Source organism: Salmo salar, chromosome ssa10 (assembly GCF_905237065.1).
Source record: "Salmo salar chromosome ssa10, Ssal_v3.1, whole genome shotgun sequence".
NCBI lineage: Eukaryota > Metazoa > Chordata > Actinopteri > Salmoniformes > Salmonidae > Salmo > Salmo salar.
In genome coordinates, this window is record NC_059451.1 from 83,237,837 (window position 1) to 83,253,091 (window position 15,255).

General features: G+C 45.0%; 1 protein-coding gene across 3 annotated transcripts in view; it reads left to right on the plus strand.

Annotated features, from left to right (window-relative positions):
- Positions 1 to 8,880: 8,880 nt before the first annotated feature.
- jph3b (junctophilin 3b) overlaps positions 8,881 to 15,255 on the plus strand; it is a 58,317-nt gene continuing 51,942 nt past the window's right edge. For 2 of the 3 annotated variants that reach the window (XM_014124406.2, XM_014124408.2), the window contains exon 1: positions 8,882 to 10,801. In XM_014124406.2, the coding sequence (XP_013979881.1) occupies positions 10,420 to 10,801 (382 nt within the window). In that variant the 5' untranslated portion in view covers positions 8,882 to 10,419. Of the gene's footprint in view, positions 10,802 to 15,255 lie in introns of all 3 variants that reach the window. The other variant, XM_045688139.1, reaches the window with a different exon arrangement.

The window sequence follows — 15,255 nt, forward strand, 5'->3', positions numbered from 1 at the left end:
GAAGCCATTTTGAGATGATATCTACCCTTACCCTAACCTTAACCCTTACACTTATTCTAAACCAAACCCTAATCCTAAACATAACCGTAGCAAGCAGTTGCTTATCAACAGATAGTTTGTTGATAGTATGACCATCTGTAGAGAATCTACAAATGGACTTTCTGGAGTATCCAAATAAAGTGTGATCGAGTCACCCAATGAAGATGAGAAGCTGAGATAGAAGGTGAGATAGAGACTACACAATTTATTTGATGAGGCCTACCGTACAGAAACATTCTTAATCCAAGGAGGCACCAATCGTGACTCAAACACTCCATACACTGCCTATCACTGCCACAATCCCCCCTCTCCCTCTCCCTCTTTAATGCTAATCAGTTGACAGTAGGCTGAACCAAAGGAGCTACATCAGCTAAACCAGCAAAAGGAAAGCAGTTGTGTAATCAATATTGACAACCCTTCCATAACACTATCCTGGCTCCAGAGTATAGACTAGAGCAGTTCTTCTGAACCAGAGGTAGTGCACTCCTGGGGGTACTTGGCCTATCCACAGGGGCTACTTAAAAAAATGCATGTCACAGTAGACCAGGGATGAGCAACTGGCGGATGCGGCCCGCTGCCCCCCATTTGAAGGCTCTCTGATCAAGTTGCGGGTACTGTCACGCCTGCTCTCGCTCCCCCTCTCTGGTGCTCGAGGGCGCCTAGGCGTTACGCACACCTGTGACAATCATTATGTGCATTAGTGCTTCACTGGACTCACCTGGACTCCTTTACTTTGTTGATTGCCCCCTCTATTGCCCCCTCTATATCTGTCTGTTCCTCAGTTTGATCCCCGTGTCAGCGTTAATGTCGTTTTGTTTCCCCTGTCCAGACGCTGTCCGTGTTTTGTTTCATATCCGTTATTTATTAAATGTTCACTCCTGTACTTGCTTCTCGTCTCTCAGCGTCTGTCCTTACTCTGATTCAGAGGGGTTGCGTTAAATGAGGAAAACACATTTCAGTTGAAGGCATTCAGTTGTACAACTGACTAGGTATCCCCTTTCCCTTTCCCTTACACTCCCAATCACGGCCAGTTGTGATACAGCCCAGGATTGAACCAGGATCTGTATTGATGCCTCTAGCACTGAGATGCAGTGCCGTAGACCACCACGCCATTCAGGAAGCATGTAGTAACCAAACATTTTTTAAACAAATCAAAATATATTGTATATTTGAGATTCTTCAAAGTAGCCACCCTTTGCCTTGATGACAGCTTTGCACACTCTTGGCATATATACATACAGTACACATATATACAGTACTGTGCAAAAGTTTTAGGCAGTTGTGAAAAAATGCTGTAAAGTAAGAATGCTTTCAAAAATAGACATGTTAATAGATTATATTTATCATTTAACTAAACGCAAAGTGAGTGAACAGAAGAAAAATCTAATCCATATTTGGTGTGACCACCCTTTGCCTTCAAAACAGCATCAATTCTTGTAGGTACACTTGTAGAAAGTCAGGGATTTTGTAGGCATATAGTCAGGTGTATGATTAAACAATTATACCAAACAGGTGCTAATGATCATCAATTCAATATGTAGGTTGAAACACAATCATTAACTGAAACAGAAACAGCTGTGTAGGAGGAATATAACTGGGTGAGGAACAGCCAAACTCAGCTAACAAGGTGAGGTTGTTGAAGACAGTTTACTGTCAAAAGTCACACACCATGGGAAGACTGAGCACAGCAACAAGACGCAAGATAGTTATACTGCATCAGCAAGGTCTCTCCCAGGCAGAAATGTCAAGGCAGATAGGGGTTTCCAGATGTGCTGTCCAAGCTCTTTTGAGAAGCACAAAAAAACGGGCAACGTTGAGGACCGTAGACGCAGTGGTCGGCCAAGGAAACTTACTGCAGCAGATGAAAGACACATCATGCTTACTTCCCTTCGCAATCGGAAGATGTCCACCAGTGCCATCAGCTCAGAATTGGCAGAAAACAGTGGGACCCTGGTACACCCATCTACCGTCTGGAGAAGTCTGGTCAGAAGTGGCCTTCATGGAAGACTTGCGGCCAAAAAGCCATACCTCCGGCGTGGAAACAAGGCCAAGCAACTCAACTATGCACGAAAACACAGGAACAGGGGTGCAGAAAAATGGCAGCAGGTGCTCTGGACTGATGAGTAAAAATGTGAAATATTTTGCTGTAGCAGAAGGCAGTTTGTTTGCCGAAGGGCTGGAGTGTGGTACACGAATGAGTGTCTGCAGGCAACAGTGAAGCATGTTGGAGGTTCCTTGCAAGTTTGGGGCTGCATTTCTGCAAAAGAAGTGGGGGATTTGGTCAGAATTAATGGTCTCCTCAATGCTGAAAAGTACAGGCAGATACTTATCCATCATGCAATACCATCAGGGAGGCATCTGATTGGCCCCAAATGTATTCTGCAGCATGACAACGACCCCAAACATACAGCGAAAGTCATTAAGAACTATCTTCAGCGTAAAGAAGAACAAGGAGTCCTGGAAGTGATGGTATGGCCCCCACAAAGCCCTGATCTCAACATCATTGAGTCTGTCTGGGAATACATGGAGAGAGAGAAGCATCGGAGGCTGCCTAAATCCACAGAAGAACTGTGGTTAGTTCACCAAGATGTTTGGGCCAACCTACCTGCCGAGTTCCTTCAAAAACTGTGCGCAAGTGTACCTTGAAGAATTGATGCTGTTTTGAAGGCAAAGGGTGGTCACATCAAATATTGATTTGATGCAGATTTTTTTTCTGTTCACTCACTTTGCATTTTGTTAATTGATAAATATAAACTATTAACATGTCTATTTTTGAAAGCATTCTTACTTTACAGAATTTTTTCACACCTGCCTACAATTTCTGCGACGTACTGTATATATAGATGACTGGGGAAGCTCTAGCAGGGCAGACATTTGATGAACTGACTAGTTGGAAACGTGGCATCCTATGACATTGCCACATTGAAAGTCACTGAGCTTTTCAGTAAGGTCATTCTACTTACAATGTTTGTCTATGGAGATTACATGGCTGTGTGCTCGATTTTATACACCTGTCAGCAAACGGTGTCGCTGAAATAGCAGAATCCACTCATTTAAAGGGGTGTTTACATACTTTTGTATATATCATGTATATATGCTGTATATACTTGTTTTTTTAACTCAGTTGGGGTCTCAACTTACAGCTGCAAGTTAGAATAGTACACTTTTAGAAAAAAAGGTGCTATCTTGAACCTAAAAGGGTTCTTTGGCTGTCCACATAGGAGAACCCTTTGAAGAACCCTTCTGGGTTTCCATGTAGAACCCTTTCCTATGGGGACAGCAGAACAACCCTTTTGAAACAATTTTTTGTAAGAGTGTAGAATACACAAGGTGCAATTTCAATTAGTCCATGTCGGCAAAGATTTTTAGATTGCTAAATTAGTCTAGCGGCCAGCTATCTAAATTGAGTAATCCTGGTCGAATTACCGGCCGGGGGGCCCCTGTTGATTTTGTTATTCAGTCACAGTCAGATATCACATTATAAACTGCAAACATTTCACTCCACCCTATGGCAAAATTTGTAAAATTGCGTGAAATTTGCTGTAAAACAGATCATTTTCCTCTCCACTCCATGGCAAAATAAGTAGAATTGCATAAAATGTGTTGTAAAATCTTCTCTCATGGCAGAATGTGTAGAATTGATGCAACTTGCTTTAAAACTGCAACATTTTCTCTACGCCCCATGGCAAAATGTGTAGAATTACACAAAATAAAAAAATTCTCTCTGCTGTCAAGAGGGGGGCTGCTGAAATGTTTTGCTTGCAATGTGGTGGTGGGTGGGTGGGGAGGGGGGGGGTGTCAGTCCTCTCAGTCTATTTATTCCCAGCTCAGCTCAGTCTGATCTCATCCCAGGTAATTGACTGGATAAACACATCGCCAACATGCCAGCTGAGTGTGTGATAGGGAGAGACATGGCGATTGGATAAGTGGGAGGGCGGAGTCGGCGAAACACTGGGCGCAACTAAAGAGAGACTAAAGGAGGACAATGTGTAAGGCAATTCACCTTCACTGTGTCACAGAGATGTTTAACTCAGCATCCTCTCTCTATATATCTTTCAATGAAGTCCCAACTTTGGATGTTAAAATGTATATCATGTCCTGACATTAAACGTAGGTTCAAAATGGGGATTTAAGAAGACCTGTTTTCTCATTTAAGTATCGTATGTCAATGATATTAATCTGATGTCATATCAAACCAATGTCCATATATTATTATTATTAGTACTATGTGTTTTTACTGAAGGTGATCCACATACATTTTTATTTGTCACATGCTCCGTAGACTATGGGCCCTTCCCAACAACGCAGAGAGAGCAGCATTATTTGTCAGAGCAGCATTGGACTAAGATACAGTGGCAAAGTATGCAATATTTACAAACAATTAAAGTGACTAAGATACCGTAGAATAGTATAGTGTGCCGTTTACACATATGAGATGAGTAATGCAAGATACAGAAACATTATTAAAGTGGCTAGTGTTCCATTTCCTTAAAGTGGCCAGTGATTCCTAATCTATGTCTTTAAGCAGCCGCCTATGATGTGCTAGTGATGGCTGTCTAGCAGTCTGATGGCCTTGAGATAGAAGCTGTCTCTCGGTCCCAACTTTGATGCACCTGTACTGACCTCGCCTTCTGGATGATAACAGGGTGAACAGGCAGTGGCTAGGGTGGTTGATGTCCTTGATGATCTTTTTGGCCTTCCTATGGCATCGGGGGCTGTAGGTGTCCAGGAGGGCGAGAAGTTTGCCCCCGGTAATGCGTTGGTCAGACCACACCACCCTCTGGAGAGCCCTGCGGTTGTGGGCGGTGCAGTTACCGTACCAGGCGGTGGTACAGCCCAATAGGATGCTCTCAATTGTGCATCTGTAAAAGTTTGTGAGGGTTTTAGGTGTTAAGCCAAATTTCTTTAGCCTTCTGAGGTTGAATAGGCACTGTTGCGCCTTCTTTGCCACACTGTCTGTGTGGGTGGTCCATTTCAGTTTGTCAGTGATGTGTACGCCAAAGAACTTGAAGCTTTCCACCTCCACTGCGGTCCCGTCGATGTAGATGGGGGGTGCACCCTCTGCTGTTTCCTGAAGTCCAAGATCATCTCCTTAGGTTTGTTGACGTTGCGTGAGAGGTTATTTTCCTGGCCCCACACTCCCAGAGCCTTCACCTCCTCTCTGGAGGCTGTCTCATCGCTGTTGGTAATCAAGCCTACTACAGTTGTTGTCTGCAAACTTGATGATTGAGTTGGAGGCGTGCTTGGCCACGCAGTCATAGGTGAAGAGGGAGTACAGGAGGGGCTGAGCATGCACCCTTGTGGGGCCCCAGTGTTGAGGATCAGTGAAGAGGTGTTGTTTCCTACCTTCACCACCTGAGGGTGGCCTGTCAGGAAGTACAGGACCCAGTTGCATAGGGCAGGGTTGAGACCCAGGGCCTCGAGCTTGATGATGAGCTTGGAGGGTACTATGTTGTTGAATGCTGAGCTATAGTCAATGAACAGCATTCTTACATAGGTATGCCTCTTGCCCAGATGGGACAGGGCAGTGTGCAGGCAATTACATCGTCTGTGGATCTATTGGAGCGGTAAGCAAATTGAAGTGGTTCTAGGGTGGCAGGTAAGGTGGAGGTGATATGATCCTTGACTAGTCTCTCAAAGCAATTCATGATGACAGAGGTGAGGGCTACAATGAGTAATGATAACTTGGCTATATATATATATATATATACACTGCTCAAAAAAATAAAGGGAACACTTAAACAACACAATGTAACTCCAAGTCAATCACACTTCTGTGAAATCAAACTGTCCACTTAGGAAGCAACACTGTTTGCCAATAAATTTCACATGCTGTTGTGCAAATGGAATAGACAACAGGTGGAAATTATAGGCAATTAGCAAGACACCCCCAATAAAGGAGTGGTTCGGCAGGTGGTGACCACAGACCACTTCTCAGTTCTTATGCTTCCTGGCTGATGTTTTGGTCACTTTTGAATGCTGGCGGTGCTTTCACTCTAGTGGTAGCATGAGACGGAGCCTACAACCCACACAAGTGGCTCAGGTAGTGCAGCTCATTCAGGATGGCACATCAATGCGAGCTGTGGCAAGAAGGTTTGCTGTGTCTGTCAGCGTAGTGTCCAGAGCATGGAGGCGCTACCAGAAGACAGGCCAGTACATCAGGAGATGCGGAGGAGGCCGTAGGAGGGCAACAACCCAGCAGCAGGACCGCTACCTCCGCCTTTGTGCAAGGAGGAGCAGGAGGAGCACTGCCAGAGCCCTGCAAAATGACCTCCAGCAGGCCACAAATGTGCATGTGTCTGCTCAAACGGTCAGAAACAGACTCCATGAGGGTGGTATGAGGGCCCGACGTCCACAGGTGGGGGTTGTGCTTACAGCCCAACACCGTGCAGGACGTTTGGCATTTGCCAGAGAACACCAAGATTGGCAAATTCGCCACTGGCGCCCTGTACTCTTCACAGATGAAGCAGGTTCACTCTGAGCACATGTGACAGACGTGACAGAGTCTGGAGACGCCGTGGAGAACGTTCTGCTGCCTGCAACATCCTCCAGCATGTCCGGTTTGGTGGTGGGTCAGTCATGGTGTGGGGTGGCATTTCTTTGAGGGTCCGCACAGCCCTCCATGTGCTCGCCAGAGGTAGCCTGACTGCCATTAGGTACCGAGATGAGATCCTCAGACCCCTTGTGAGACCATATGCTGGTGCGGTTGGCCCTGGGTTCCTCCTAATGCAAGACAATGCTAGACCTCATGTGGCTGGAGTGTGTCAGCAGTTCCTGCAAGAGGAAGGCATTGATGCTATGGACTGGCCCGCCCGTTCCCCAGACCTGAATCCAATTGAGCACATCTGGGACATCATGTCTCGCTCCATCCACCAACGCCACGTTGCACCACAGACTGTCCAGGAGTTGGCGGATGCTTTAGTCCAGGTCTGGGAGGAGATCCCTCAGGAGACCATCCGCCACCTCATCAGGAGCATGCCCAGGCATTGTAGGGAGGTCATACAGGCACGTGGAGGCAACACACACTACTGAGCCTCATTTTGACTTGTTTTAAGGACATTACATCAAAGTTGGATCAGCCTGTAGTGTGTTTTTCCACTTTAATTTTGAGTGTGACTCCAAATCCAGACCTCCATGGGTTGATAAATTGGATTTCCATTGATTATTTTTGTGTGATTTTGTTGTCAGCACATTCAACTATGTAAAGAAAAAAGTATTTAATAAGATTATTTCATTCATTCAGATCTAGGATGTGTTATTTTAGTGTTCCCTTTATTTTTTTGAGCAGTGTATATATATATATATATATATATATATATATATATATATATACACTATTTTAAATAAGAATTTGTTCTTAACTGACTTGCCTGGTTAAATAAAGGTTAAAAAAAAATATATACTGCTCAAAAAAATAAAGGGAACACTTAAACATTGTGTTGTTTAAGTGTTCCCTTTATTTTTTTGAGCAGTATATATTTTTTTTTAACCTTTATTTAACCAGGCAAGTCAGTTAAGAACAAATTCTTATTTAAAATGACAGCCTAGGAACAGTGGGTTAAATGCCTTGTTCAGGGACAGAATGACAGATTTTTACCTTGTCAGCTCAGGGATTCAATCTAGCAACCTTTTGGTAACTGGTCCAACACTCTAACCACTAGGCTACCTGCCGCCCCATGCACAGGGTACAAGTACTGAGTCGATGTGCAGGGGTATGAGGTAATTGAGTTAAATAAAGTATGTACAGTATGTACATATAGGTAGGGGTAAAGTGACTAGGCAACAGGACAGATAATAAGCAGTAGCAGCAGCATATGTGATGAGTCTAAGGAGTTCCCACAGTGAAGGGAAAAGGTGAGAGGAGGAGAGTGCATAGATGCGAGAAGGAATGCAACAAACAAAGGGATAATGCTGTTATGCAGCTGCTATGAAAGTGAACTGTGTTTGAATGTGATCAGGGGTGTATTCATTCTGCCGATTCTGTTGAAAACCGTTTCATAAACGGAACGAAACGGTGATAAACATACCTGAATTTGTCCAGTAGAAACTCTTCTTTGCAACTGTAGAACTAATGATTACACCCTAAATCAGCTAGATGCAGGCAAGAGTGTGCAAGGCGGTATTGAATGTGTCAATGTCTGTCTCATTGATTACTCAAATTTCTCTTGACCTGTGCACTTACGTTATAAACTTTCATTTGTAGGCTAGGTTGTAGCAACCTCATGATGGGTATAGGGAAAATGTTAGTATCATGTAGTAGCCTAAACCTATTGATGTTACATTGAGCTGGGTGAGTGGGATATGAATGGCAGTACTGGTGTGGACCATGTTAATTTCTTACTGATGTGGACACCAAGGAACTTGAAGCTCTGGAACCGCTCCACTACAGCCCCTTCGATGTGGATGGGGGCATGCTCAGCCGTCCATTTCCTGTAGTCCCCGAATCTCATAATGAAATAGAATTGTGGTGAATACAATCTTACCACAAATACGAATGCTATCTAATAAACTATCGTATAAACAGATCTATCTATTACCTTATAATTTGCTTACATGTTGATGAATCATGTTTTTATGCACAGACCAGAGATGGAGAGGTCAAAGGGGCTAAAGGCTTAAGAAAGAAAATTTAAAAAACATATCTGCTCTTCAGGGCAGCAAAAGAGAGAGAAGAGAGGCATGGATCTTATGCTGCCTCTGTCTCTTTAAAAACAGGAGCATGCAATCTCTGCTCTTCAGGGCAGCAAAAGAGAGAGGAGAGAGAGGCTTGGATCTTATGCTGCCTCTGTCTCTTTAAAAACAGGAGCACGCATGTGAGGGGGAGGGGGTGTTGGCTAGTTGGAACAGTCCTCCTCTAATGAGGAGATTTGAGAGACACCGAAGAGAGAGAGAGCGAGAGAGAGACCCAACCATAAGGAGAAAGGGGGAAATGAGATGACAACAGAATGCAGGCTGTGATACATAAAAGAGCATGATGTATTGAATCAGAGGAAAAGGAGAAATAAATCTGGATTTCTCACCGGCAAGGGAGCAAGAATAAAAGCATCAGTATCGCTAAACCACTTAAGGACGTGGATTAAAAAAGAGAGAGGGAAAGGGAAAGGAGAGGAGGAAAATAATCAGATCACTTGTTTATTTTCATGGTCCGTGTGCGCACTTGCTGTCTGTGAGAGTGTGCATATGTGTGTGCGCATATGGGAAGAGACTGCATTGCTGTTCACTAGCAGAGGCATCAGGAGAGAACCAAGCTGAATCCCTCTTTTTTCTTTCTCTCTCTCTATTTCTGTGTTGCACTGTGTGGCAGGAGCATGTTGGGTGGGTTGAGTACAAAAGACAAGCTGAGCTAGCCAAAAGAGATGGACCTGTAACGCTGTAAATGCTGTTGGATCTGGCCAGTGGCTGACTGGTAGCTGTGTGGGATCCCAGGTTTCTAGGTGGAGCCTGGTGGTCTTCAGCTGACTGGTAGCTGTGTGGGATCGCAGGTTTCTAGGTGGAGCCTGGTGGTCTTCAGCTGACTGGTAGCTGTGTGGGATCCCAGGTTTCTAGGTGGAGCCTGGTGGTCTTCAGCTGACTGGTAGCTGTGTGGGATCCCAGGTTTCTAGGTGGAGCCTGGTGGTCTTCAGCTGACTGGTAGCTGTGTGGGATTGCAGGTTTCTAGGTGGAGCCTGGTGGTCTTCAGCAGACTTGTAGCTGTGTGGGATCCCAGGTTTCTAGGTGGAGCCTGGTGGTCTTCAGCAGACTTGTAGCTGTGTGGGATCCCAGGTTTCTAGGTGGAGCCTGGTGGTCTTCAGCAGACTTGTAGCTGTGTGGGATCCCAGGTTTCTAGGTGGAGCCTGGTGGTCTTCAGCTGACTGGTAGCTGGGTGGGATCCCAGGTTTCTAGGTGGAGCCTGGTGGTCTTTAGCTGCAAGGGAGAGTTAAAGCTAAAAGCCCCAGAGAGGAGGAGGCACAAGCAGCTGGGAGTGTGCCGGCGGTGGGGCCCTGCGTGGAGGGAGGGGGCCAGAACCTAAACCCCAAAGAAAAGGAGTTTGCTGCGTTTGTGTTGGCAGGGAGGACGCATGGCTGGCGTGGGCCTTCCCCCTTCTGTGAGCTGCAGCTGTAGGAGATTGGACCGGGAGTGACAGTGAACCAAACCTCCAGGATAATGGTTTGAAGAGGTTCCCGCTGCTCCTCCCTGGCCTGACAGGAGGGACCCCACACTCTGGGGGTCTATTTTGCTTTTTCCTCTTTTTATTTTTCTCTTTAGGTCAACCCGGGGGATTTGTTTGGGTGTCTTCCTCCCCCCACACCTCATCATCATCACTAACCCTACCTCCAACTCTGTTTTTAGTTTGTTTTCTTTTTTTGAGATTTGGGGGATTTGCCAAAACCTATTTCATGCATGTCCACTGGGGGCAGGTTCAACTTTGATGATGGGGGGTCATACTGTGGGGGGTGGGAGGAAGGCAAAGCCCACGGCCATGGCATCTGTACTGGGCCGAAGGGCCAAGGCGAGTACTCAGGGTCCTGGAGCCATGGCTTTGAGGTGGTGGGGGTGTACACATGGCCCAGTGGGAACACCTACCAGGGCACCTGGGCGCAGGGCAAGCGCCATGGGATTGGAATGGAGAACAAGGGCAAGTGGGTGTATAAGGGGGAGTGGACAAGTGGATTTAAGGGACGCTACGGCCTCAGGGAGAGCACCGGCACCAGCGGGAAGTACGAGGGGACCTGGAACAACGGTCTTCAGGACGGATACGGCACTGAGACCTACTCTGATGGAGGTAAGACACAGTCCCAGACCCAGACCCAGACTGATCCATGTTTAATGGATGAGTACCCTCTGTGTAAAGCATCAACATATGGATATTGAGATACAGACCAGGAGGCCCATTCTTCATAGTGAGTTGACAGTATTCGGGGAAACCTAGGTGCTAGGTGTTCCATGAGGTCACCACCCCCCACCCCACCCCCCTCCACCACACACACACACAATCTAACTGTCTCCTGCTTCATTCTTCTCCTATCTCTCAGACACTCTCTAATCTCTCTTTCTCTGTCCATCTGTCAATTGGGAAAGCAGTTCCCTCTCCCCTGCTCGTGCTGCAGTGGGAGAGACATTTCAAGGCCCAAATTAAGGCCACCGGACTCCGCATGCAGCATGAGAGAGAGATTTCAGGTCACCCCTAAAGCATAGGGAACAAGCAGACAGACAGAATCATGGTAAACATGGCTGGGAGGCCATAAATACGCACCTTGAAGCTGACAGTGATGAGAGTCTGGAAGTCCTTACTCTACCTCAAATTCACACACACTCTCTCTCGACTGAGGTGGATTTCAGATCCATTCAGATATATTTATCAATACACTTCCTTTAGCAAGGCAAAGGTACTTAAAACAATCACACAGTCAAAGGGCATGACGGTCTGTAGAATATTTTGATTTCTTCTGGTGAAACCTCCTGGTGCAACACCATACTCTTAGAACAGAAGGTGCTACCTAGAACCTAAAAGGGTTATCCAATGGCTGTCCCCATCGGACAACCCTTTGAAGAAATTTTTTTGGGTTCCATGAAGCCATAAAGGTTCTACATCAGTGTAGGCTGCTGAGGGGAGGACGGCTCATAATGATGGCTGGAACGGAGCGAAAGGCATCAAACACATAGAAACCAGCCATTACCACGAGACCGTCCTCCCAAATGAAGGTGCCACCAGTCTCCTGTGGTCTTCGTGTAAGGTTGTTTTTTCCCTCATTTGGTTTTGAATTCTCTTGTATTTTATATTTATAAATTGTAAAATGCAGGGCTCCCTTAAGAAACAGACCTTGGTCTCAATGGGTGTCCTTGTTGAAAATAGTAGAACCATTTTCACAGAGGGTTCTACATAGAACCAAAAAGTGGTCTACCTGGAACCAAAAGGGTTCTGGCTGGAACCAAAAAGTGTTAACCTATGGAAACAACGAGTAACCCTTTTGGAACCCTTTTTTCTAAGAGTGCATTGTTAAAGTTATATAACTCTCTAGCACCAGAACCTTACACAACTATGCACCCAACCAACAGCCCAATGAACACTGGCTGAGTCAGGAGAGGAGGTTAATGAGGACAGAATATGCAGAACAGATATGACACAGACGATATCCACAATGATAACAGTTACAGTGTCCGCTCTGAAGTAAGCACCAGGCCAGCGAGGCTTTGTTATAATGAAATGAGTATGAGGCATAAGATAAAGAAAGATTTGGAGAAGACAGACTGGTAGATGAAGATGGAAAAGCATGAGGTATACTATAGAATAGTGTACTATTTTCGTATGAGAGACACTCCAGAGAAACTTCAAATCTACAGTGTTTATTATGTAACACTTCAACGTGTCCAGTAAATCAGTCAGTGTCTTTAAAATACTCCAGTATACTCTTCCTGTCTGAAGGCGTCAGCATTTTATGCCCAGCAACAATTCTTATCAGTTGATTACACCATCTAACATTGACAATAAGAAAGTCTTGCATTCTACCCCCAAACTTTGCTCACACCCTGCTTATCATATCACTCCTCAGGAGAAGGGTCTATGCTCTGAGCAGTTGTTTTTCTCTATATTTATATCTGTCTACCTCGTTCTACTGCATTACAGCAGTGGCGCCTCTGTCTCTGTACAGCAAGTTGCTGTGGGAACGCGCACAGACATGCAGCAGGGCTGCGTGTCACAGGGGACTCAGTGTTGCTCACTCTGATAGGCTGGCTGACTCTGCTAATGTTGTTTACCTACTTGAGCAGTGAGCGCTTATCTGGCTGCTACATCATAATCACAGTAGAAAGTGACAGAGAGGGGGAGACAAAGATACCGAGAGCTTACAGTAGCATTGTCTTTCCTCTCAGGTAGTTAGAAATGCTATACTGTCAACGGCCATGGAATGAGGAACCCATCCAAGGAGCTATCTAAGGAGAACACTTCAACAGTGCGTGTAAAAGAGAAGTTACTACATGTCACGTAGTGTTTTGATGGTTGTTGACACTCCACCTTGTTTGCTGATTAGCACATCTGTGTTTGGGAGTAAAGCAAACTCACTGTACTGGGAGCTACAGGAAACTGTCCTGACAGTTGTTTCTGGATATGAGTCAATATTACAGTGTGGTAGCCTGTATGATTTGACCCCTGACCTACATACTGAACCAACATGGTTGTTTAGAAATGGTTTGTACCATGTAGAGATAAGGAGGGGCCTAATTTTGTAGATGGCCGGGCGATTTAGGTTACCGTATCCTTGTGCAAGGTGTGTTATCTAAGTTATTGAGGTCATCTTTTTGCTGTTGAAACAGATTATGTTAATGAGACCAAAGAGACAGCAAGCGTAGTTCCTCAAAATGATGAGCACGATGTGAACCAATGTTTGTGATGCCCCAATTCAATTTTGGGGGGAATTAACGTTCAAATGATAATTCAATTTTTAGGATGTTTCTATGAGTTAAATAATCCTTAAATGGACAAATCTAAGACTGGGGCACATCATCGCCTCTCTGCGACAGAAAAAAAATCAAAAACGAAATCCCTTAACCGGATAACATCCGTAGTCGATTTAAGCTTACTGAGAGATTTAGCTTTTAACTGCAGCTCATTTTGAATGTTGGCGTTTCTGCAGCAGTTTCGCTAGCTGTAGTCTGTCCTGGATTGCAGTCTGTCTGTGTCTGTTCTAGCCAGCTCTTCTATGGTTGTCTTGCAAGCAGAGTGACATCAAACATTCCCATAGCCACATGAGGCTCCTGTTTCAGAAGATGACACACACATTACGAAAGCAGCACCTGCTTATAGTCCAGACCTATCTTACAACAGTGCTGTAGCATGTCTCTTGTTCTGACCCATGCACATTACTCTGTCTAGCTCTCTCTCACACTCACACACAAACACACTCAAATCTGAAGTGCAAGTGCTGACTTGATGAAATATAAAAATATTAATAATTCATGAAAGAGTCAATCCAAACACACTTTCTGCCAACCTTACTCCAGTTTGAATATCCTCTGTTGTGAATTGTACACACTATGCGGTCGAGGGCTTTGTGTTGCATATTGGGGGGGGTCCAGGTCAATTGGTTCCAGGGTCAACACCCTGGGGGTTCAGGGGTAGACTTCGAGGTAGCCTACGTTTGCTCTGTCTGGTGGGTGTGGCGGGGTGTGACTTGAACCAATGAGTGACGTATTTGAAGTGCAGCGGTGTATTTTGAACCCACAGCCCAACCCCTCCTCGGTTTTTCAACTGGTCGTTCAGAACAGCACTGTTTCCCTTTAATTGAACGTTGCCTTAAAACAATTTGTACTGAACACAGCTCTGGTGTCTTTTCTACTCCAAAATGAATGAAAATAAAAGGATGGTAAGGCCATTAAAAGATCATTTCCCCCTCCAAAAATGAGGCTAACAACATATAAGCATGATCACCTGTAGCCCAACTGATGCAACATAGTGGCTGAACCATGGGGTTGCCCATCTGTATTTGCGCTAATCATTAGCTAGATCAGCGCTTCCTAGACCTTTTCAGTCACGGCCCCCTTCATCATGGGGGAACAGCATCTGCTGAAAAATATTATAAAGGAGAAATAAACCAGCTAACCGCTGTGCAATGTCACACGCATCCCTATCAATGAAAACTAGGTTGGGCCAATTTCTTTTGTAGATTTTCTCAGTTGAAATAAAATGCAAAGGTGGTTCTGGAAGCATTCTCAGGGTGATTATTAGGTTGCATTAACATGATGAGTGCTTTCCACCCAAAAATGTTGGCCTTGAAATGTGCTTTCTAAACATAAATATGGAAGATAGGTTGCTGCTGCTGATGGTCAGAGTCTGTGAGACAGGCATGCTGCCTCTGACTGGGGAGATAATCAAAATCAAATCAAATTGTATTTGTCACATGAGCGGAATACAACTGGTGTCGACTTTTCCATGAAATGCTTGCTTATGAACCCTTTCCAACTAGGCAGAGTTTAAATATAGGAATAAAAATAGTAACACATTAGATATAAATTAAGATACACAAGAATGGAGCTATATACAGGGAGTACCAGATCAATGTGGAGCTATATACAGGGAGTACCAGATCAATGTGGAGCTATATACAGGGAGTACCAGATCAATGTGGAGCTATATACAGGAAGTACTAGTACCAGATCAATGCTATATACAGGAAGTACCAGTACCAGATCAATGTGGAGCTATATACAGGGAGTACCAGTACCAGATCAATGTGGAGCTAT